The sequence below is a fragment of the Nerophis ophidion genome, linkage group LG03 (genome assembly GCF_033978795.1).
Source record: "Nerophis ophidion isolate RoL-2023_Sa linkage group LG03, RoL_Noph_v1.0, whole genome shotgun sequence".
Classification (NCBI taxonomy): Eukaryota; Metazoa; Chordata; class Actinopteri; order Syngnathiformes; family Syngnathidae; genus Nerophis; species Nerophis ophidion.
This window is the reverse complement of record NC_084613.1, coordinates 83,255,396-83,278,535: the sequence shown is the minus strand read 5'-3', so window position 1 is coordinate 83,278,535 and position 23,140 is coordinate 83,255,396. Positions and strand designations below refer to the sequence as shown.

General features: G+C 35.8%; 1 protein-coding gene across 1 annotated transcript; it reads right to left on the bottom strand.

Moving 5' to 3' along the window:
* Window positions 1–3,600: 3,600 nt before the first annotated feature.
* On the bottom strand, window positions 3,601–20,872 carry LOC133548826 (dynein light chain roadblock-type 2-like). Its single transcript, XM_061893760.1, has 4 exons — window positions 20,622–20,872; window positions 20,473–20,548; window positions 17,092–17,259; window positions 3,601–3,868 (listed from the first exon to the last, which is right to left on the bottom strand). The coding sequence occupies exons 1-4, from the start codon at window positions 20,622–20,624 to the stop codon at window positions 3,813–3,815; spliced, it is 303 nt and encodes a 100-aa protein (XP_061749744.1). The 5' UTR covers window positions 20,625–20,872; the 3' UTR covers window positions 3,601–3,812.
* Between the last annotated feature and the right edge of the window lie 2,268 nt (window positions 20,873–23,140).

The following is a 23,140-nucleotide window of genomic DNA, read 5'->3' as shown; positions in this document are numbered from 1 at the left end:
AAATAAATACAATTTGAAAAATAGAGGCAGCTCACTGGTAAGTGCTGCTATTTGAGCTATTTTTAGAACAGGCCAGCGGGCGACTCATCTGGGCGACCTGGTGCCCTCGGGCACCGTGTTGGTGACCCCCGATCTACGGCTTTTCACACGCACAAGTGAATGCAAAGCATACTTGGTCAACAGCCCTACAGGTCACACTGAGGGTTTAACACTGCTACAAATATGCGCCACACTGTGAACCCACACCAAACCGTGGTGTGGTAGCTCGGTTGGTAGAGTGGCCGTGCCAGCAACTTGAGGGTTGCAGGTTCGATTCCCGCTTCCGCCATCCTAGCCACGGCCGTTGTGTCCTTGGGCAAGACACTTTACCCACCTGCTCCCAGTGCCACCCACACTGGTTTAAATGTAACTTAGATATTGGGTTTCACTATGTATAGCGCTTTGAGTCACTAGAGAAAAGCACTATATAAATATAATTCACTTCATTTCACTTCAAACAAGAATGACAAACATATTTCGGGAGAACATCCGCACCATAACACAACAGAACAAATACCCGGCCCCCCTTGCAGCACTAACTCTTCCGGGACGCTACAATATACACCTCCCTCCAACCCCGCCCACCTCAACCTCCTCATGCTCTCTCAGCGAGAGCATGTCCCAAATTCTAAGCTGCTCTTTTGAGGCATGTTAAAAAAAAAAGATATAATGCACTTTGTGACTTCAATAATGTTGGCATTTTTTTTTTTTCCATAACTTGAGTCGATTTATTTTGGAAAACTTTCTTACTTTGTTTAATGCATCACAACAAAATTAGGCATAATAATGCGTTCATTCCACGACTGTATGTATCGGTTGATATCGGAATCGGTAATTAAGAGTTGGACGTTGGCCAAAAAGCTATTATCGGACATCTCTAAAACTAAATAATTAAGGTTATGGAAACCAGAAAATCTTTGAACTATTTTACTTGAAATAAAGTAGGAATATTGAACGACTCCATAGCTGCAGTTCCAGTCGCAAATTCAATATCCTAATCATCCAAAGTATCGGTGCCCTTCCTAGCAGACATGTAGCATACTGAAAAACGGTCGTGATCGTCGACGGCGTGCAAAATCCAACGATCGGACTTTGAAAACGTTAGACCGAAGACACACTTTGCAGGCTCCACTGTACCACACACACACACACACACACACTCACACACACACACACACACACACACACACACACACACTACCTTGACTATAAATGTGGATCCCACTTAAAGAACCATCCGTAGTCTTAGATTAGATTTGATACCATGTCTCCCACCCCCTCTCCGCTAAATGAAGAGTATTTCGCTTATTAATCAACAAAAGAGTTCTTCAGGGCAAGATCCCGTCCTACAAGTCCAGGGGGAAGAATGTCACAAAGTGATTATGTCAACATGTTTGAAACAAAACAACAAAAACACAATTCCTTTCAACCAGAGTGTGAAATTGTGCATATCTGTTGGAATCATGTATTATTTTATTATTGCAAGACTGTACAACTGCAGTGAATTATTTATTAACATATTGCTGTACATTAAAATTGAAATTTGCATTAAAATGTGGTGGATTTAGTGTGTGGTGATTGTGTGTGAGTCTATCAATCAATCAATCAATCAATGTTTATTTATATAGCCCCAAATCACAAATGTCTCAAAGGGCTGCACAAATCATTACGACTACAACATCCTCGGAAGAACCCACAAAAGGGCAAGGAAAACTCACACCCAGTGGGCAGGGAGAATTCACATCCAGTGGGACGCCAGTGACAATGCTGACTATGAGAAACCTTGGAGAGGACCTCAGATGTGGGCAACCCCCCTCCCCCAATGGATGTCGAGCGGGTCTAACATGATACTGTGAAAGTTCAATCCATAGTGGATCCAACACAGCCGCGAGAGTTCAGTTCAAAGCGGATCCAAGACAGCAGCGAGAGTCCCGTCCACAGGAAACCATCTCAAGCGGAGGCGGATCAGCAGCGTAGAGATGTCCCCAACCGGTCCATCCTGGGTCTCGACTCTGGACAGCCAGTACTTCATCCATGGTCGTCGGACCGGACCCCCTCCACAAGGGAGGGGGGGGACATAGGAGAAAAAAGAAAAGAAGCGGCAGATCAACTGGTCTAAAAAGGAGGTCTATTTAAAGGCTAGAGTATACAGATGAGTTTTAAGGTGAGACATAAATGCTTCTACTGAGGTAGAGAACAGAGTTTATTTGTAGGTGAGATACAATCATTTAGAGCAGTGGTTCTCAAATGGGGGTACTTGAAGGTATGCGGGATTATATAAAAATATTCTAAAAATAGCAATAATTCAAATATCATTTAAAAATATTGTGGAGAGGCGGAGCCGACAGAGCGGTAGGGCACGCTGGAGCCCGGCCCAAGATGGCGGCAAGGAGGCGGAGAATTCGAGCTGGGCGGCGAGATCAGGTGCGTGGATCGCGCACCTGGACACAATTGACGTATCTCCTCTCATTGTATAAAAGGGTTCGGGAAGGAGGAGAGAACGAGGCAGATGGAGTTGGGGAGCCCGCAGCAGTGCCTGAAGAGCGGAAGCGACAGAGAGCAAGACGACGGGTGCGGCTGAAAAGCGACCGAAGCGCGAGCAGCGGAGAGGAGCTGAAAAGCGACCCGACCTGCAGACGAGCTTGATTGAAAAATAAAGCAATCATGTCCTTCCTTGGTGGTCCATGGAACCCGCACGACGGCTGGAGTCCGTCACAAATATATTTATTGAATAATACTTCAACAAAATATGAATGTAAGTTCATAAACTGTGAACAGAAATGCAACAATGCAATATTCAGTGTTGACAGCTAGATTGTTTGTGGACATGTTCCATAAATATTGATGTTAAGGATATATTTTTATGTGAAAAATGTTTAGAATGAAGTTGATGAATCCAGATGGATCTCTACTTTAAGTTTACGATTACTTCTATGTGTAGAAATCTTTATTTATAATTGAATTACTTGTTTATTTTTCAACAAGTTTTTAGTTATGTGTTGTGGAGAGGCGCAGCCGGTGAACGAGCAGCGGGGCGGGGCACGCTGGAGCCCGGCCCAAGATGGCGGCAAGGAGGCGGAGAATGCCGGGAGCGATGCCGCAATCAAATTCAGGTGCGTGGATCGCGCACCGGCACACAATCAACTTATCTCCTCTGGCTGTATAAAAGGGCAGCGGCGGAGGAGGTTAAGGAAAAAGGAGGAGAGCCCGCAGCAGAACTTAAAGAGCGAGAGCAACAGAGAGCGAGGCACGAGAGACGGAGACGAGGCCGGCTGAAAAGCGACCAGACCGGAAGACAGCTTGTTATTGAAAAAAAAACGAGCGTCAAACCTGCTCAATCATGTCCTTCCTGAGTGGTCCATGGAACCCGCAAAACGACAATGTGAGTCGTTCACATGAGTATATCTTTTTTTCCCAATAGTTCAAGAAAGACCACTACAAATGAGCAACATTTTGCACTGTTATACAATTTAGTAAATCAAACAATGAAGACATAGTGCTGTATTTTACTTCTTTATCTCTTTTTTTCAACCAAAAATGCTTTCCTCTGATTAAGGGGTAGTTGAATTAAAAACATGTTCACAGGGGGTACATCACTGAAAAGGGTTTAAGCTAATAGTAGTTTTTCTGCAGAATGATAGGAAACATTTGAACACAAAGTCAAATAATATTACATATAAACATATATATATGTAATATATAACATTAAATGTGTTAATGAGAGAGCTACACTCTTTTCATTCTTTTATTTTAGCCTTCATGTACTTTTGCTCTCATGTCCGGGAGTATTTCTCAAACCTCTGGAGGAGTATCAGAAGATAGCCATTCTCTGTGGGGACATACAAGAAGTTCTTCTAACATTTGGTGGGCCTGGGGGTCAAAGGTCAAAATAGGTTTTTAACAACAATAGGAGGCTTCCTATATCCTTGTGTGACCCGCCTGGCTCAGTCCGGGACTCGAACTCGGGTCGTTTGCATGCGAGACCAACCAGCATGCTAGCTACCGTGGTTCGAGTCCCGCTGTCCTGCGAAATTCTGTGTCCCTGATATATTTTGCGGGAGCACGCATTGGGGGCGGAGCTTCGTGCCTTGATCAGACAGCGGCAGCACTTCCTGTTGTTAGCCATGTCAATGATTATAAATATTATGTATCTCTTACTAACTTTTTTTGTGATTAGTAACATGAGTCACAAGTTTTGTTGTTGATGATGCTAAGTATCTACAGAATTAAACACATAATGTTAGTACATCATTTGAGGAAAGTAGTAGGGGGACACATTTGATGGCAACACATAAATATGCTGAAATATTATGTATTCCCTACTAACTTTTTTGTCATTATTAAAATGAGTCCAAATATACAAGTTTAGCTGTAAATGATGCTAAAAGTGTACTTAATAATCCACATGAAGTTTTAGTACATCATTTGAGGGAAAGGGAAAGGGGACACATTTTACGGCAACACGCAAATATGCTGAAATATTATGTATACCCTACTAACTATTTTTTCATTATTAAAATTAGTCCAAATATACAAGTTTAGCTTTAAATGATACTAAAAGTGTAAATAATAATCCACATAAAGTTTTAGTACATCATTTGAGGGAAAGGGAAAGGGGACACATTTTATGGCAGCACAAAAACATGCTGAAATATTATGTATCCCCTATAACTTTTTTGTGATTAATAACATGAGTCTAAATTCACAAGTTGTGTTGTTGATGATGCTAACTTTGTTCAGAATAAAACACATAATGTTAGTACATCATTTGAGGAAAATAGAGGGGGGACACATTTGATGGCAACACATAAATATGCTTAAATATTATGTATTCCCTACTAATTTTTTGTCATTATTAAAATGAGTCCAAATCTACAAGTTTAGCTGTAAATGATACTAAAAGTGGACCTAATAATCTGCATGAAGTTTTAGTACATCATTTGAGGGAAATAGAAGCGGGACACATTTTTCGGCAGCACAAAAATATGTTGAAATATTATGTATCCCCTATTAACTTTTTTTGTGATTAATAACAGGAATTTAAATTCACAAGTTGTGTTGTTGATGATGCTAACTTTGTTCAGAATAAAACACATAATGTTAGTACATCATTTGAGGAAAATAGAGTGGGGGACACATTTGATGGCAACACATAAATATGCTGAAATAATATGTATTCCCTACTAACTTTTTTGTCATTATTAAAATGAGTCCAAATATACAAGTTTAGCTGTAAATGATACTAAAAGTGTAAATAATAATCCACATGAAGTTTTAGTACATAATTTGATGGAAAGGGGACACATTTTATGGAAACACAGAAATACGCTGAAATATTATGTATCCCCTATTAATTTTTTTTTTTTGTGATTAATAACATGAGTCTAAATTCACAAGTTTTGTTGTTGATGATGCTAAGTATCTACAGAATTAAACACATAATGTTAATAAATCATTTGAGGAAAATAGTAGGGGGACACATTTGATGGCAACACATAAATATGCTGAAATATTATGTATTCCCTACTAACTTTTTTGTCATTATTAAAATGAGTCCAAATGTACACGTTTAGCTGTAAATGATACTAAAAGTGTAAATAATAATCCACATTTGGTTTTAGTACATCATTTGAGGGAAAGGGAAAGGGGACACATTTTATGGCAGCACAAAAACATGCTGAAATATTATGTATCCCCTATTAACTTTTTTTGTGATTAATAACATGAGTCTAAATTCACAAGTTGTGTTGTTGATGATGCTAACTTTGTTCTGAATAAAACACATGATGTTAGCACATCAATTGAGGAAAATAGAGGGGGGACACATTTGATGGCAACACATAAATATGCTTAAATATTATGTATTCCCTACTAATTTTTTGTCATTATTAAAATGAGTCCAAATCTACAAGTTTAGCTGTAAATGATACTAAAAGTGGACCTAATAATCTGCATGAAGTTTTAGTACATCATTTGAGGGAAATAGAAGCGGGACACATTTTTCGGCAGCACAAAAATATGTTGAAATATTATGTATCCCCTATTAACTTTTTTTGTGATTAATAACAGGAATTTAAATTCACAAGTTGTGTTGTTGATGATGCTAACTTTGTTCAGGATAAAACACATAATGTTAGTACATCATTTGAGGAAAATAGTAGGGGGACACATTTGATGGCAACACATAAATTTGCTGAAATATTATTTATTCCCTACTAACCTTTTTGTCATTATTAAAATGAGTCCAAATATACAAGTTTAGCTGTAAATGATACTAAAAGTGTACATAATATTCCACATAAAGTTTTAGTACATAATTTGAGGGAAAGGGAAAGGGGACACATTTTATGGCAACACAAAAAAATGCTGAAATATTATGTATCCCCTATTAACTTTTTTTGTGATTAATAACATGAGTCTAAATTCACAAGTTGTGTTGTTGATGATGCTAAGTATCTACAGAATTAAACACATAATGTTAATAAATCATTTGAGGAAAATAGTAGCGGGACACATTTGATGGCAACACGCAAATATGCTGAAATATTATGTATCCCCTACTAACTTTTTTGTCATTAATAAAATGAGTCCAAATGTACAAGTTTAGCTGTAAATGATACTAAAAGTGTAAATAATAATCCACATAGAGTTTTAGTACATAATTTGAGGGAAATAGAAGGGGGACGCATTTTTCGGCAGCACAAAAACATGCTGAAATATTATGTATCCCCTATTAACTTTTTTTGTGATTAATAACATGAGTCTAAATTCACAAGTTGTGTTGTTGATGATGCTAAGTATCTACAGAATTAAACACATAATGTTAGTACATCATTTGAGGAAAATAGTGGGGGGACACATTTGATGGCAACACATAAATATGCTGAAATATTATGTATTCCCTACTAACTTTTTTGTCATTATTAAAATGAGTCCAAATGTACACGTTTAGCTGTAAATGATACTAAAAGTGTACATAATAATCCACATTTGGTTTTAGTACATCATTTGAGGGAAAGCGAAAGGGGACACATTTTATGGTAGCACAAAAATCTGCTGAAATATCATGTATCCCCTATTAACTTTTTATGTGATTAATAACATGAGTCTAAATTCACAAGTTTTGTTGTTGATGATGCTAATTTTGTTCAGAATAAAACACATAATGTTAGTACATCATTTGAGGAAAATAGTAGGGGGACACATTTTATGGCAACGCATAAATATGCTGAAATATTATGTATTCCCTACTAACTTTTTTGTCATTATTAAAATGAGTCCAAATATACAAGTTTAGCTGTAAATGATGCTAAAAGTGTACTTAATAATCCACATGAAGTTTTAGTACATCATTTGAGGGAAAGGGAAAGGGGACACATTTTATGGCAGCACAAAAACATGCTGAAATATTATGTATCCCCTACTAACTATTTTTTCATTATTAAAATGAGTCCAAATATACAAGTTTAGCTTTAAATGATACTAAAAGTGTAAATAATAATCCACATAAAGTTTTAGTACATCATTTGAGGGAAAGGGAAAGGGGACACATTTTATGGCAGCACAAAAACATGCTGAAATATTATGTATCCCCTATAACTTTTTTGTGATTAATAACATGAGTCTAAATTCACAAGTTGTGTTGTTGATGATGCTAACTTTGTTCAGAATAAAACACATGATGTTAGTACATCATTTGAGGAAAATAGAGGGGGGACACATTTGATGGCAACACATAAATATGCTTAAATATTATGTATTCCCTACTAATTTTTTGTCATTATTAAAATGAGTCCAAATCTACAAGTTTAGCTGTAAATGATACTAAAAGTGGACCTAATAATCTGCATGAAGTTTTAGTACATCATTTGAGGGAAATAGAAGTGGGACACATTTTTCGGCAGCACAAAAATATGTTGAAATATTATGTATCCCCTATTAACTTTTTTTGTGATTAATAACAGGAATTTAAATTCACAAGTTGTGTTGTTGATGATGCTAACTTTGTTCAGGATAAAACACATAATGTTAGTACATCATTTGAGGAAAATAGTAGGGGGACACATTTGATGGCAACACATAAATTTGCTGAAATATTATTTATTCCCTACTAACCTTTTTGTCATTATTAAAATGAGTCCAAATATACAAGTTTAGCTGTAAATGATACTAAAAGTGTACATAATATTCCACATAAAGTTTTAGTACATAATTTGAGGGAAAGGGAAAGGGGACACATTTTATGGCAACACAAAAAAATGCTGAAATATTATGTATCCCCTATTAACTTTTTTTGTGATTAATAACATGAGTCTAAATTCACAAGTTGTGTTGTTGATGATGCTAAGTATCTACAGAATTAAACACATAATGTTAATAAATCATTTGAGGAAAATAGTAGCGGGACACATTTGATGGCAACACGCAAATATGCTGAAATATTATGTATCCCCTACTAACTTTTTTGTCATTAATAAAATGAGTCCAAATGTACAAGTTTAGCTGTAAATGATACTAAAAGTGTAAATAATAATCCACATAGAGTTTTAGTACATAATTTGAGGGAAATAGAAGGGGGACGCATTTTTCGGCAGCACAAAAACATGCTGAAATATTATGTATCCCCTATTAACTTTTTTTGTGATTAATAACATGAGTCTAAATTCACAAGTTGTGTTGTTGATGATGCTAAGTATCTACAGAATTAAACACATAATGTTAGTACATCATTTGAGGAAAATAGAGGGGGGACACATTTGATGGCAACACATAAATATGCTGAAATAATATGTATTCCATACTAACTTTTTTGTCATTATTAAAATGAGTCCAAATGTACAAGTTTAGCTGTAAATGATACTAAAAGTGTACATAATAATCCACATTTGGTTTTAGTACATAATTTGAGGGAAAGAGAAAGGGGACAAATTTTATGGTAGCACAAAAATATGCTGAAATATTATGTATCCCCTATGAACTTTTTTTGTGATTAATAACATGAGTCTAAATTCACAGGTTGTGTTCTTGATGATGCTAAGTATCAACAGAATTAAACACATAATGTTAGTACATCAAATGAGGAAAATAGAGGGGGGACACATTTGATGGCAACACATAAATATGCTGAAATAATATGTATTCCCTACTAACTTTTTTGTCATTATTAAAATGAGTCTAAATATACAAGTTTAGCTGTAAATGATACTAAAAGTGTAAATAATAATCCACATTTGGTTTTAGTACATAATTTGAGGGAAATAGAAGGGGGACACATTTTACGGCAGCACAAAAATATGCTGAAATAATATGTATCCCCTATTAACTTTTTTTGTGATTAATACCAGGAGTCTAAATTCACAAGTTGTGTTGTTGATGATGCTAACTTTGTTCAGAATAAAACACATAATGTTAGTACATCATTTGAGGAAAATAGTAGGGGGACACATTTGATGGCAACACATAAATTTGCTGAAATATTATGTATTCCCTACTAACCTTTTTGTCATTATTAAAATGAGTCCAAATGTACAAGTTTAGCTGTAAATGATACTAAAAGTGTAAATAATAATCCACATGAAGTTTTAGTACATCATTTGAGGGAAATAGAAGCGGGACATATTTTATGGCAACACACAAATATGCTGAAATATTATGTATTCCCTACTAACTTTTTTGTCATTATTAAAAGGAGTCCAAATATACAAGTTTAGCTGTAAATGATACTAAAAGTGTACTTAATAATCCACATGAAGTTTTAGTACATCATTTGAGGGAAATAGAAGGGGGACGCATTTTTCGGCAGCACGGAAATATGCTGAAATATTATGTATCCCTTATTAACTATTTTTGTGATTAATAACATGAGTCTAAATTCACAAGTTGTGTTGTTGATGATGCTAACTTTGTTCAGAATAAAACACATAATGTTAGTACATAATTTGAGGAAAATAGAGGGGGGACACATTTGATGGCAACACATAAATATGCTTAAATATTATGTATTCCCTACTAATTTTTTGTCATTATTAAAATGAGTCCAAATCTACAAGTTTAGCTGTAAATGATACTAAAAGTGGACATAATAATCTGCATGAAGTTTTAGTACATCATTTGAGGGAAATAGAAGTGGGACACATTTTTCGGCAGCACAAAAATATGTTGAAATATTATGTATCCCCTATTAACTTTTTTTGTGATTAATAACAGGAATTTAAATTCACAAGTTGTGTTGTTGATGATGCTAACTTTGTTCAGGATAAAACACATAATGTTAGTACATCATTTGAGGAAAATAGTAGGGGGACACATTTGATGGCAACACATAAATTTGCTGAAATATTATTTATTCCCTACTAACCTTTTTGTCATTATTAAAATGAGTCCAAATATACAAGTTTAGCTGTAAATGATACTAAAAGTGTACATAATATTCCACATAAAGTTTTAGTACATAATTTGAGGGAAAGGGAAAGGGGACACATTTTATGGCAACACAAAAAAATGCTGAAATATTATGTATCCCCTATTAACTTTTTTTGTGATTAATAACATGAGTCTAAATTCACAAGTTGTGTTGTTGATGATGCTAAGTATCTACAGAATTAAACACATAATGTTAATAAATCATTTGAGGAAAATAGTAGCGGGACACATTTGATGGCAACACGCAAATATGCTGAAATATTATGTATCCCCTACTAACTTTTTTGTCATTAATAAAATGAGTCCAAATGTACAAGTTTAGCTGTAAATGATACTAAAAGTGTAAATAATAATCCACATAGAGTTTTAGTACATAATTTGAGGGAAATAGAAGGGGGACGCATTTTTCGGCAGCACAAAAACATGCTGAAATATTATGTATCCCCTATTAACTTTTTTTGTGATTAATAACATGAGTCTAAATTCACAAGTTGTGTTGTTGATGATGCTAAGTATCTACAGAATTAAACACATAATGTTAGTACATCATTTGAGGAAAATAGAGGGGGGACACATTTGATGGCAACACATAAATATGCTGAAATAATATGTATTCCCTACTAACTTTTTTGTCATTATTAAAATGAGTCCAAATGTACAAGTTTAGCTGTAAATGATACTAAAAGTGTACATAATAATCCACATTTGGTTTTAGTACATAATTTGAGGGAAAGAGAAAGGGGACAAATTTTATGGTAGCACAAAAATATGCTGAAATATTATGTATCCCCTATGAACTTTTTTTGTGATTAATAACATGAGTCTAAATTCACAGGTTGTGTTCTTGATGATGCTAAGTATCAACAGAATTAAACACATAATGTTAGTACATCAAATGAGGAAAATAGAGGGGGGACACATTTTACGGCAGCACGGAAATATGCTGAAATATTATGTATCCCCTATTAACTTTTTTTGTGATTAATACCAGGAGTCTAAATTCACAAGTTGTGTTGTTGATGATGCTAACTTTGTTCAGAATAAAACACATAATGTTAGTACATCATTTGAGGAAAATAGTAGGGGGACACATTTGATGGCAACACATAAATTTGCTGAAATATTATGTATTCCCTACTAACCTTTTTGTCATTATTAAAATGAGTCCAAATGTACAAGTTTAGCTGTAAATGATACTAAAAGTGTACTTAATAATCCACATGAAGTTTTAGTACATCATTTGAGGGAAATAGAAGCGGGACATATTTTATGGCAACACACAAATATGCTGAAATATTATGTATTCCCTACTAACTTTTTTGTCATTATTAAAATGAGTCCAAATATACAAGTTTAGCTGTAAATGATACTAAAAGTGTACTTAATAATCCACATGAAGTTTTAGTACATCATTTGAGGGAAATAGAAGGGGGACGCATTTTTCGGCAGCACGGAAATATGCTGAAATATTATGTATCCCTTATTAACTATTTTTGTGATTAATAACATGAGTCTAAATTCACAAGTTGTGTTGTTGATGATGCTAACTTTGTTCAGAATAAAACACATAATGTTAGTACATAATTTGAGGAAAATAGTGGGGGGACACATTTGATGGCAACACATAAATATGCTGAAATATTATGTATTCCCTACTAACTTTTTTGTCATTATTAAAATGAGTCCAAATCTACAAGTTTAGCTGTAAAGGATACTAAAAGTGTAAATAATAATCCACATGAAGTTTTAGTACATCATTTGAGGGAAAGAGAAAGGGGACACATTTTATGGCAACACACAAATTTGTTGAAATATTATGCATCCCCTATTAACTTTTTTTGTGATTAATAACATGAGTCTAAATTCACAAGTTTTGTTGTTGATGATGCTAACTTTGTTCAGAATAAAACACATAATGTTAGTACATAATTTGAGGAAAATAGTAGGGGGACACATTTGATGGCAACACATAAATATGCTGAAATATTATGTATCCCCTACTAACCTTTTTGTCATTATTAAAATGAGTCCAAATGTACAAGTTTAGCTGTAAATGATACTAAAAGTGTACTTAATATTCCACATGAAGTGTTAGTACATAATTTGAGGGAAATAGAAGGGGGACACATTTTACGGTAACACGCAAATATGGTGAAATATTATGTATCCCCTACTAACTATTTTTTCATTATTAAAATGAGTCCAAATATACAAGTTTAGCTTTAAATCATACTAAAAGTGTAAATAATAATCCACATGAAGTTTTAGTACATCATTTGAGGGGAAGGGAAAGGGGACACATTTTATGGCAGCACAAAAATATGCTGAAATATTATGTATCCCCTATTAACTTTTTTTGTGATTAATAACATGAGTCTAAATTCACAAGTTTTGTTGTTGATGATGCTAAGTATCTACAGAATTAAACACATAATGTTAGTACATCATTTGAGGAAAATAGTAGGGGGACACATTTGATGGTAACACATAAATATGCTGAAATATTATGTATCCCCTACTAACTTTTTTGTCATTATTAAAATTAGTCCAAATATACAAGTTTAGCTGTAAATGATACTAAAAGTGTACTTAATAATCCACATGAAGTTTTAGTACATCATTTGAGGGAAATAGAAGGGGGACACATTTTTCGGCAGCACAGAAATATGCTGAAATATTATGTATACCATATTAACTTTTTTTGTGATTAACAACAGGAATCTAAATTCACAAGTTGTGTTGTTGATGATGCTAACTTTGTTCTGAATAAAACACATAATGTTAGTACATCAATTGAGGAAAATAGAGGGGGGACACATTTTATCGCAACACATAAATATGCTGTAATAATATGTATTCCCTACTAACTTTTTTGTCATTATTAAAAGGAGTCCAAATATACAAGTTTAGCTGTAAATGATACTAAAAGTGTAAATAATAATCCACATGAAGTTTTAGTACATAATTTGAGGAAAAGAGAAAGGGGACACATTTTATGGCAGCACAAAAATATGCTGAAATATTATGTATCCCCTATTAACTTTTTTTGTGATTAATAACATGAGTCTAAAATCACAAGTTTTGTTGTTGATGATGCTAACTTTGTTCAAAATAAAACACATAATGTTAGTACATCATTTGAGGAAAATAGTAGGGGGACACATTTGATGGCAACACATAAATTTGCTGAAATAATATGTATTCCCTACTAACTTTTTTGTCATTCTTAAAATGAGTCCAAATATACAAGTTTAGCTGTAAATGATACTAAAAGTGTACATAATAATCCACATGAAGTGTTAGTACATAATTTGAGGGAAATAGAAGGGGGACACATTTTATGGCAGCACAAAAATATGCTGAAATATAATGTATTCCCTACTAACCTTTTTGTCATTATTAAAATGAGTCCAAATATACAAGTTTAGCTTTAAATGATACTAAAAGTGTACTTAATAATCCACATGAAGTTTTAGTACATCATTTGAGGGAAATAGAAGGGGGACACATTTTACGGCAACACATAAATATGCTGAAATAATATGTATTCCCTACTAACTTTTTTGTCATCATTAAAATGAGTCCAAATATACAAGTTTAGCTGTAAATGATACTAAAAGTGTACTTAATAATCCACATGAAGTGTTATTACATCATTAGAGGGAAATAGAAGGGGGACACATTTTTCGGCAGCACGGAAATATGCTGAAATATTATGTATCCCCTATTAACTTTTTTTGTGATTAATAACATGAGTCTAAATTCACAAGTTGTGTTGTTGATGATGCTAACTTTGTTCAGAATAAAACACATGATGTTAGTACATAATTTGAGGGAAAATAGTAGGGGGACACATTTGATGGCAACACATAAATATGCTGAAATAATATGTATTCCCTACTAACCTTTTTGTCATTATTAAAATGAGTCCAAATGTACAAGTTTAGCTGTAAATGATACTAAAAGTGTACTTAATAATCCACATGAAGTTTTAGTACATCATTAGAGGGAAATAGAAGGGGGACACATTTTTCGGCAGCACAGAAATATGCTGAAATATGTATCCCCTATAAATTTTTTTGTGATTAATAACATGAGTCTAAATTCACAAGTTGTGTTGTTGATGATGCTAACTTTGTTCAGAATAAAACACATAATGTTAGTACATCATTTGAGGAAAATAGAGGGGGGGACACATTTGATGGCAACACATAAATATGCTGATATATTATGTATTCCCTACTAACCTTTTTGTCATTATTAAATGAGTCCAAATACATAAGTTTAGCTGTAAATCATACTAAAAGTGTAAATAATATTCCACATGAAGTTTTAGTCCATAATTTGAGGTAAAGAGAAAGGGGACACATTTTATGGCAGCACAAAAATATGCTGAAATATTATGTATCCCCTATTAACTTTTTTTGTGATTAATAACATGAGTCTAAATTCACAAGTTTTGTTGTTGATGATGCTAAGTATCAACAGAATAAAACACATAATGTTAGTACATCATTTGAGGAAAATAGTAGGGGGACACATTTGATGGCAACACGCAAATATGCTGAAATATTATGTATTCCCTACTAACTTTTTTGTCATTATTAAAATGAGTCCAAATATACAAGTTTAGCTGTAAATGATACTAAAAGTGTACATAATAATCCACATGAAGTTTTAGTACATCATTTGAGGGAAATAGAAAGGGGACACATTTTATGGCAACACGGAAATATACTGAAATATTATGTATCCTCTATTAACTTTTTTTGTGATTAATAACATGAGTCTAAATTCACAAGTTGTGTTGTTGATGATGCTAACTTTGTTCAGAATAAAACACATAATGTTAGTACATCATTTGAGGAAAATAGTAGGGGGACACATTTGATGGCAACACATAAATATGCTGAAATATTATGTATTCCCTACTAACCTTTTTGTCATTATTAAAATGAGTCCAAATGTACAAGTTTAGCTGTAAATCCTACTAAAAGTGTAAATAATAATCCACATGAAGTTTTAGTACATCATTTGAGGGAAATAGAAGGGGGACGCATTTTTCGGCAGCACGGAAATATGCTGAAATATTATGTATCCCCTATTAACTTTTTTTGTGATTAATAACATGAGTCCAAATTCACAAGTTTTGTTGTTGATGATGCTAAGTATCTACAGAATAAAACACATAATGTTAGTACATCATTTGAGGAAAATAGTAGGGGGACACATTTGATGGCAACACATAAATATGCTGAAATATGTATTCCCTACTAACTTTTTTGTCATTATTAAAATGAGTCCAAATGTACAAGTTTAGCTGTAAATGATACTAAAAGTGGACATAATAATCCACATGAAATTTTAGTACATCGTTTGAGGGAAATAGAAGGGGGACACATTTTACGGCAGCACGGAAATATGCTGAAGTATTATATATCCCCTACTAACTTTTTTGGTGATTAATAACATGAGTTAAAATTCACAAGTTGTGTTCTTGATGATGCTAACTTTGTTCAGAATAAAACACATAATGTTAGTACATCAATTGAGGAAAATAAAGGGGGGACACATTTGATTGCAACACATAAATATGCTCAAATATTATGTATCCCCTACTAACTTTTTCGTCATTATCAAATTTAGTTGAATAATACAAGTTTAGCTGTAAATGATACTAAAAGTGGACATAATAATCCACATTAAGTTTTATTTGAGGGAAATAGAAGCGGGACACATTTTACAGCAACACAGAAATACGCTGAAATATTCTGTACCAATCTTTGTAATCAGAAGAAGATATTTAAGTATTTGTTTTTATTTCAACAAAAAATGTGTTGCAATATTGAATATTAATAAAGCTAAAAATGTATTCATTTTCATGCCGTACAAACATTTTTATTCTGTGAAAATGTAAAAAAAAAAAATATTAGGTTGTTCATTGACGCATATTATTTTCAGGCATATGTGGGCCAGCTAAAATGACGTGGCGTGCCAGATCTGGCCCTCGGGCTTTGAGTTTGACACCTGTGCAGCGATGTGAGTACAGGTACAACACGGCATGTACATATTTATTCGGGTGGGAATGCCGCATGTAAGACCAACAACATTTTTGACGATCAAAGCATGATCGTAATGATCCACATTTTGTATCGTTGACATCGCTAACAAGGCACAGAGCTCCGCCCACTTTGCGTGCTCCTGCGGCAGGAATACAAAATCCATCCAGCACATTATGAAAATAGTGTGTGAATGTGAGTGTGAATGTTGTCTATCTGTGTTGGCCCTGCGATGAGGTGGTGACTTGTCCAGGGTGTACACCGCCTTCCGCCCAAATGCAGCTGAGACAGGCACCAGCGACCCCATAAGGGACAAGTGGTGGGAAATGGATACATCCATCCCTTTTCTACCACTTATTCCTTTTTGGAGTTGCGGGGGGCGTTGGCAACTATCTCAGCTACAATCGGGCGGAAGGCGGAGTACACCCTGGACAAGTCGCATCTCATCCCAGGGCCAACACAGATAGACAAGACAACATTCACAATAAAGCAGGAACTTAACCACACGAGAATATTGAGTTATTTTGGCCATTAATTAGCCTTCTTTTATCCGCTAGATGTTAATATTTACCTGGTCCAACCATGATCTCTTGGTTCTTGGCGCTGATGCGTAGAACTACCAGTTCATTCTCCGGGTCAATGTCTCGCACGGTGCCCCTGGCCATCAAGGTGAGTTGGCGGAGAGAGTCCACATACTTGGCTGCTTTGGAGTTGTCGAACGTTGATCGGATAGGAATGCCTGAAGTAAATAAATATTGATTCTTAGAATGAGCGTTGTTGGTCACTTGTCAACATGGCATGCCTTTTATTTTACGTACAACATTAAAGGCCTACTGAAATGAGATTTTCTTATTTAAACGGGGATTCTATGTGTCATACTTGATCGTTTCGCGATATTGCCATATTTCTGCTGAAAGGATTTAGTGGAGAACATCGACGATAAAGTTCGCAACTTTTGGTCGCTAATAAAAAAGCCTTGCCTGTGCCGGAAGTAGCAGACGATGTGCGCGTGACGTCACGGGTTGTGGAGCTCCTCACATCTGAACATTGTTTACAATCATGGCCACCAGCAGCTAGAGCAGGATTAGAGAACCTATGGCTCTAGAGCCAGATGTGGCTCTTTTGATGACTTCATCTGGCTCTCAGATAAATCTTAGCTGACATTGCTCAACACAGGGCTGTCCAAAGTGCGGCCCGCGGGTCATTTTTTAAAAGGCCCCGACACATTTTAAGAATACAAGAAAAAAAATATAAAAACATAAAAAGTGGTATAAAAGAGCAAACAGGTGAAATGTAACAAGAAATTGTTGCAATGTTTACTCTTATAACACAAAGCTGCCATGCAGGCTGTTTCTTTCTTTAAAAAATAATAATGAATCAAAATCAATGTCATTTTGAATTATTGACCTATTCAAGGCTTCGATTACATCACATTAAATATTCCACTTTGAGATATTTTGGGGGGGAAATGTTGCATATTTTGTGTTTTACCATATAAAAAACTGAGCTGTTTTTTTTCCTAAAGAAGGGCCTAAAACAAACAAACAAAACATAAACAACAATAAAACTTAAAATTGACGGATATATCTGAAGTTGATCTCGAGATTATTGTGCTAAAAGTAAACGGTAAATAAAATGTATAATTTATTTTTTAACACTTTAATAAGTAGGACACTTTTGGATCCCCAATTATTTTAGTGTCATTGCTCAAAAAATAATAATGATTCAAAATCCAAAATTAAGGCTCCAATTATCATATAATCTCAAATATTCCACCTAAAAAATTTATTGGGTGAAAATATTGCATATTTTGTGTTTTTTCCATTTTTTTTTCTAATGTTGATCTAGAGATTTAAAACTTGCATAATAATAAAAATTATAATACTGAATAATGACACATTTTTAATATTTTTTTTGACCAAAACCCTTTGGGGTCCCCGGGATTATAACTGAGTGGAGGGCTAAATGTATAATTTTTATACATATATTGTGTTGGTTTTGAAAATAAATATTATGAAAACGGCCCCCGCTTGCTCTGATTTTTCAGTGTGCGGCCCTCAGTGGAAAAAGTTAGGACACCCCTGGCTTAACACGATAATTATGAATAATTCCGCTAGTAAGCACAGAGCTAAAAATAACGTTTAAAATATAAAACATTCTCATGCATTTTATCCATCCATCCGTTTTCTACCAGACTTGTTCAAGAAGTCGCATTAATGGTAAGAAGTATTTGATTTATTATTGGTTAACTTCAGCATAAGAATGTTATTAACAAGAAGAGGAGATTTATTATACTCTAAACATGTTGGTCTTACTTAAAAATGCACACATTTAGTTGTATTCAGAGTTAAAAAAAATATTATATGGCTCTCACGGAAATACATTTTAAAATATTTGGCTTTCATGGCTCTCTCAGGCAAAAAGGTTCCCGACCCCTGAACTAGAGCGATTCGGACCGAGAAAGCGACGATTTCCCCATTAGTTTGAGCGAGGATGAAAGATTTGTGGATGAGGATAATGAAAGAAGGACGAGAAAACAAATAAATAAATAAAAAAGACAGGGAAGTGGGAGCGATTCAGATGTTATTAGACACATTTACTAGGATACTTCTGGAAAATCCCTTATCTGCTTATTGTTTTACTAGTGTTTTAGTGAGATTATATGGTCTACCTGAAAGTCGGAGGGGTGTGGCCACGGGTGTGGTGACCTCCAGTGTCTCTGAGGGAAGCCAGGTTTCTCGACGAGGCAAAGCGAAGGCAGCCGGTCGGGCCGGGCTGAACTTTTTTTCCCCCTTCTCCACGGTGGAAGCATCCCACGTTTGGGGGCGGCCGGTCGGGGGAGGCAAGAGAGTCCCTAGCTGCCTCTTTGACAGATGCACGAGGAACGACGCAAGCTCCGCTCATGTCTACGGTAAGAGCCGACTTATTACCACAATTTTCGCACCGAAACCTTCCGGGTGACATGTGGTAGAGAACCATGTTCGCTTGACCGCTCTGTTCCATAGTAAAGGCGGTATGGCGTAGTAAGTAGAGCGGCCGTGCCAGAAACCTGAGGGTTGCAGGTTCGCTTCCCACCTATTGACATCCAAATCGCTGCCGTTGTGTCCTTGAGCAGGACACTTCACCCTTTGCCCCCGGTGCCACTCACACTGGTGAATGAATGATGAATGAATGATTGATGGTGGTCGGGGGGGCCGTAGGCGCAAACTGGCAGCCACGCTTCCGTCAGTCTACCCCAGGGCAGCTGTGGCTACAGATGTAGCTTACCACCACCAGGTGTGAATGAATGATGGGTTCCCACTTCTCTGTGAGCGCTTTGAGTATCTAACAATAGAAAAGCGCGATATAAATCTAATCCATTATTATTATTATTATTAAAGCTTCACCTTCGGGAACGTAAACAAGGAAACACCGGCTGTGTTTGTGTTGCTAAAGGCAGCCGCAATACACCGCTTCCCACCTACATCTTTCTTCTTTGACGTCTCCATTATTAATTGAACAAATTGCAAAAGATTCAGCAACACAGATGTCCAGAATACTGTGTGATTATGCGATTAAAGCAGACGACTTATAGCTGGGATCGGGCTGGAACAAAATGTCCGCTACAATCCGAGACGTCACACGCATGCGTCATCAAACAGCGACGTTTTTAACAGGATACTTTGCAGGAAATATTGAATTGCAATTTAGTAAACTAAAAAGGCCGTATTGGCATGTGTTGCAATGTTAATATTTCATATTTGATATATAAACTATCAGACTGCGTGGTCGCTAGTAGTGGGTTTCAGTAGGCCTTTAAATTAACATAAATGTCCACACTTTTATTCGTCAAAATAAAAACTATTAATTTGCAGGTGAAAAATACATAATAAAACGCATTGCAAATTATGTAACAATATCACCAAGCAATTATAAACAAATATTAATGTATAAAAAATATGAATCCAATTACCGTCTGCATTAGCGATTATTGTTCCAAGTACACTTCCTTGGGCTTCAATTCTCTGGAGCGTTTCCTCAACTTCACCCTGTAAAATACATTTTAAAAAAATTAAAATGGAACAAAGTGACTTTATCAGCTTATTATTATTATTTTTGTACCATTTTGCCGAACGCATATATTCAGACTCCAGGAAGTAAGTAGTAGCTAACGACGACCGTCTTCGCGACCACACTCGGTGAGAAACACTCTTAATGACGCCCAACATTGCGTTTGGACACGTTATACCACGCGTAACACGCGTGTCGTGACATTTCGTGAGCGTGTTGTCTATTTCTCAGACGTTTAAAGAAGATATTTGTGATTATTGTGTTGTGTCAAGCGCATGTAGTGTACTTCCGGGGTGTATACCTTTCAAAATACATTACAAATGTAAATAGTTATCAAGATTATTTTTAAATAGTAAAACTGTTTTACGTACTCTTCTTAGCATTGTGTCAAACACAATATTGTCACAGTTAAATATTGTAATGAGTTTTTTATGGACTTGCCTCTTTGTTATGTTAAGTTTTTGTTATAAGATGTTATACAGTATATACCTTGAGCTCTTATTTTGAAGACTGTAAGAGCGGAAGTGGTGACACGTTGTGGTAAAGTGGAGTTTTGAAAACAAACTAAATAAATAGGTTCTCCTGTAAAACAGGTGCCTCCATGTTTGTTATTTTGTAGTTTTATACAGTATAGACGACATATATAAACCCTCGGTTACATTGGTGGCAGCGGTGGGATTAAACCCCGCAAAAGAAAGACGTCTAATTAACGTAAAGTTCGGAGCGTCTGCTAGCTTCATATCAGTTAGCTGCTGCTAGCTTTGTCTTGTCAGCAAACACGAATAATTAATCTTGTTGCTGTCTTCTGATTTATGTGGAATAAAGGCGAAGATCACTTTATCGCGTTTGTTTTTCCAACTTCCGCTCTTAGCGCCTTCAAAATAAGAGCTCAAGGCATGGGCATCCAAAGTGCGGCCCGGGGGCCATTTGCGGCCCGCGGGTTATTTTTTAACAGCCCCACGGCACATTTTAAAGGCCGACTGAAATGAGATTAATTTATTCAAACGGGGATAGCAGGTCCATTCCATGTGTCATACTTGATCCTTTCGCGATATTGCCATATTTTTGCTGAAAGGATTTAGTAGAGAACATCGACAATACGGTTCGCAACTTTTGGTTGCTAATAAAAAAGCCTTGCCTGTACCGGAAGTAGCCGACGATGTGCGCGTGACGTCACATCCGCACATTGTTTACAATTATGGCCACCAGCAGCTATAGCAATTCGGACCGAGAAAGCGACAATTTCCCCATTAATTTGAGCAGGGATGAAAGATTCATGGATGAGGATAGTGAGAGTGAAGGACTAGAAGAAGAAAAAAAGACAAGGGCAGTGGGAACGATTCAGGTGTTATTAGATACATTTACTAGGATAATTCTGGAAAATCTCTTATCCGCTTATTGTGTTACTAGTGTTTTAGTGAGATTATATAGTCACACCTGAAAGTCGGAGGGGTGTGGTGACCGCCAGTGTCTCTGAGGGAAGCCACGGAGGAGCCAAGAGAGTCGCAGCTGCCTCTTAGACAGCTCAAGTCAAGTCAGCTTTATTTGTCAATTTCTTTACATGTAAGACATACAAAGGAATCGAAATTATGTTTCTCACTCTCCCGTGCGTAGACAAAATAAAAAGAATACACAACAGTAAAGTGCAACATGAATATGTCTACCTACTAAAGTGACAATATATATAGTTCCTGTTGTTTTTAAATAGGATATGGCTGTAAACAATGAGTGTTTCATCAGTAGTGCAAATACTTGTGATATACTTAGCAGCAGATGTGTGCAATTTTGCATAGTCATTTTTCTGTGGGTCATGGGGTTTAGAGTTCAGGTTATTCCTGGGAGGGGAATTTCAAAGTCCTGCCAGCCTGTTGGATCGGGCTGAGGTTTGGGCTGAGGATTGAGGGGTTGGCGCGGGGGTGGGGGGGAGAGTTCGGCCGCCTAACAGCTGCAGGAGGAACGACACAAGCTCTGCTCATGTCTACGGTAAGAGCCGACTTATTACCACAATTTTCTCAGCGAAACCTGCTGGTTGACATGTGGTAGAGAACCATGTTCGCTTGACCGCTCTGTTCCATAGTAAAGCTTCACCTTCGGGAATGTAAACAAGGAAACAGCGTCTGTGGTAGTGTTGCTAAAGACAGCTGCGATACACCGCTTCCCACCTACATCTTTCTTCTTTGACGCCTCCATTATTAATTGAACAAATTGCAAAAGATTCAGCAACACAGACGTCCAGAATACTGTGTAATTATGCGATAAAAACTACCACCGGTGACGTCACGCGCACGCGTCATCATTCCGCTATGTTTTCAACAGGATACTTTGCGGGAAATTTTAAATTGCAATTTAGTAAACTAAAAAGGCCGTATTGGCATGTGTTGCAATGTTAATATTTCATCATTGATACATAAATTATCAGATTGCGTGGTCGCTAGTAGTGGCTTTCAGTAGGCCTTTAACATCACAACGACGCAAGTCCATAAAAATACGTTACAATATATCTAGTCCAGTATTTGAGTCCTATATTGACAAACACATACTTTTATTATTGTCTTATTTTTCTGCCGTTA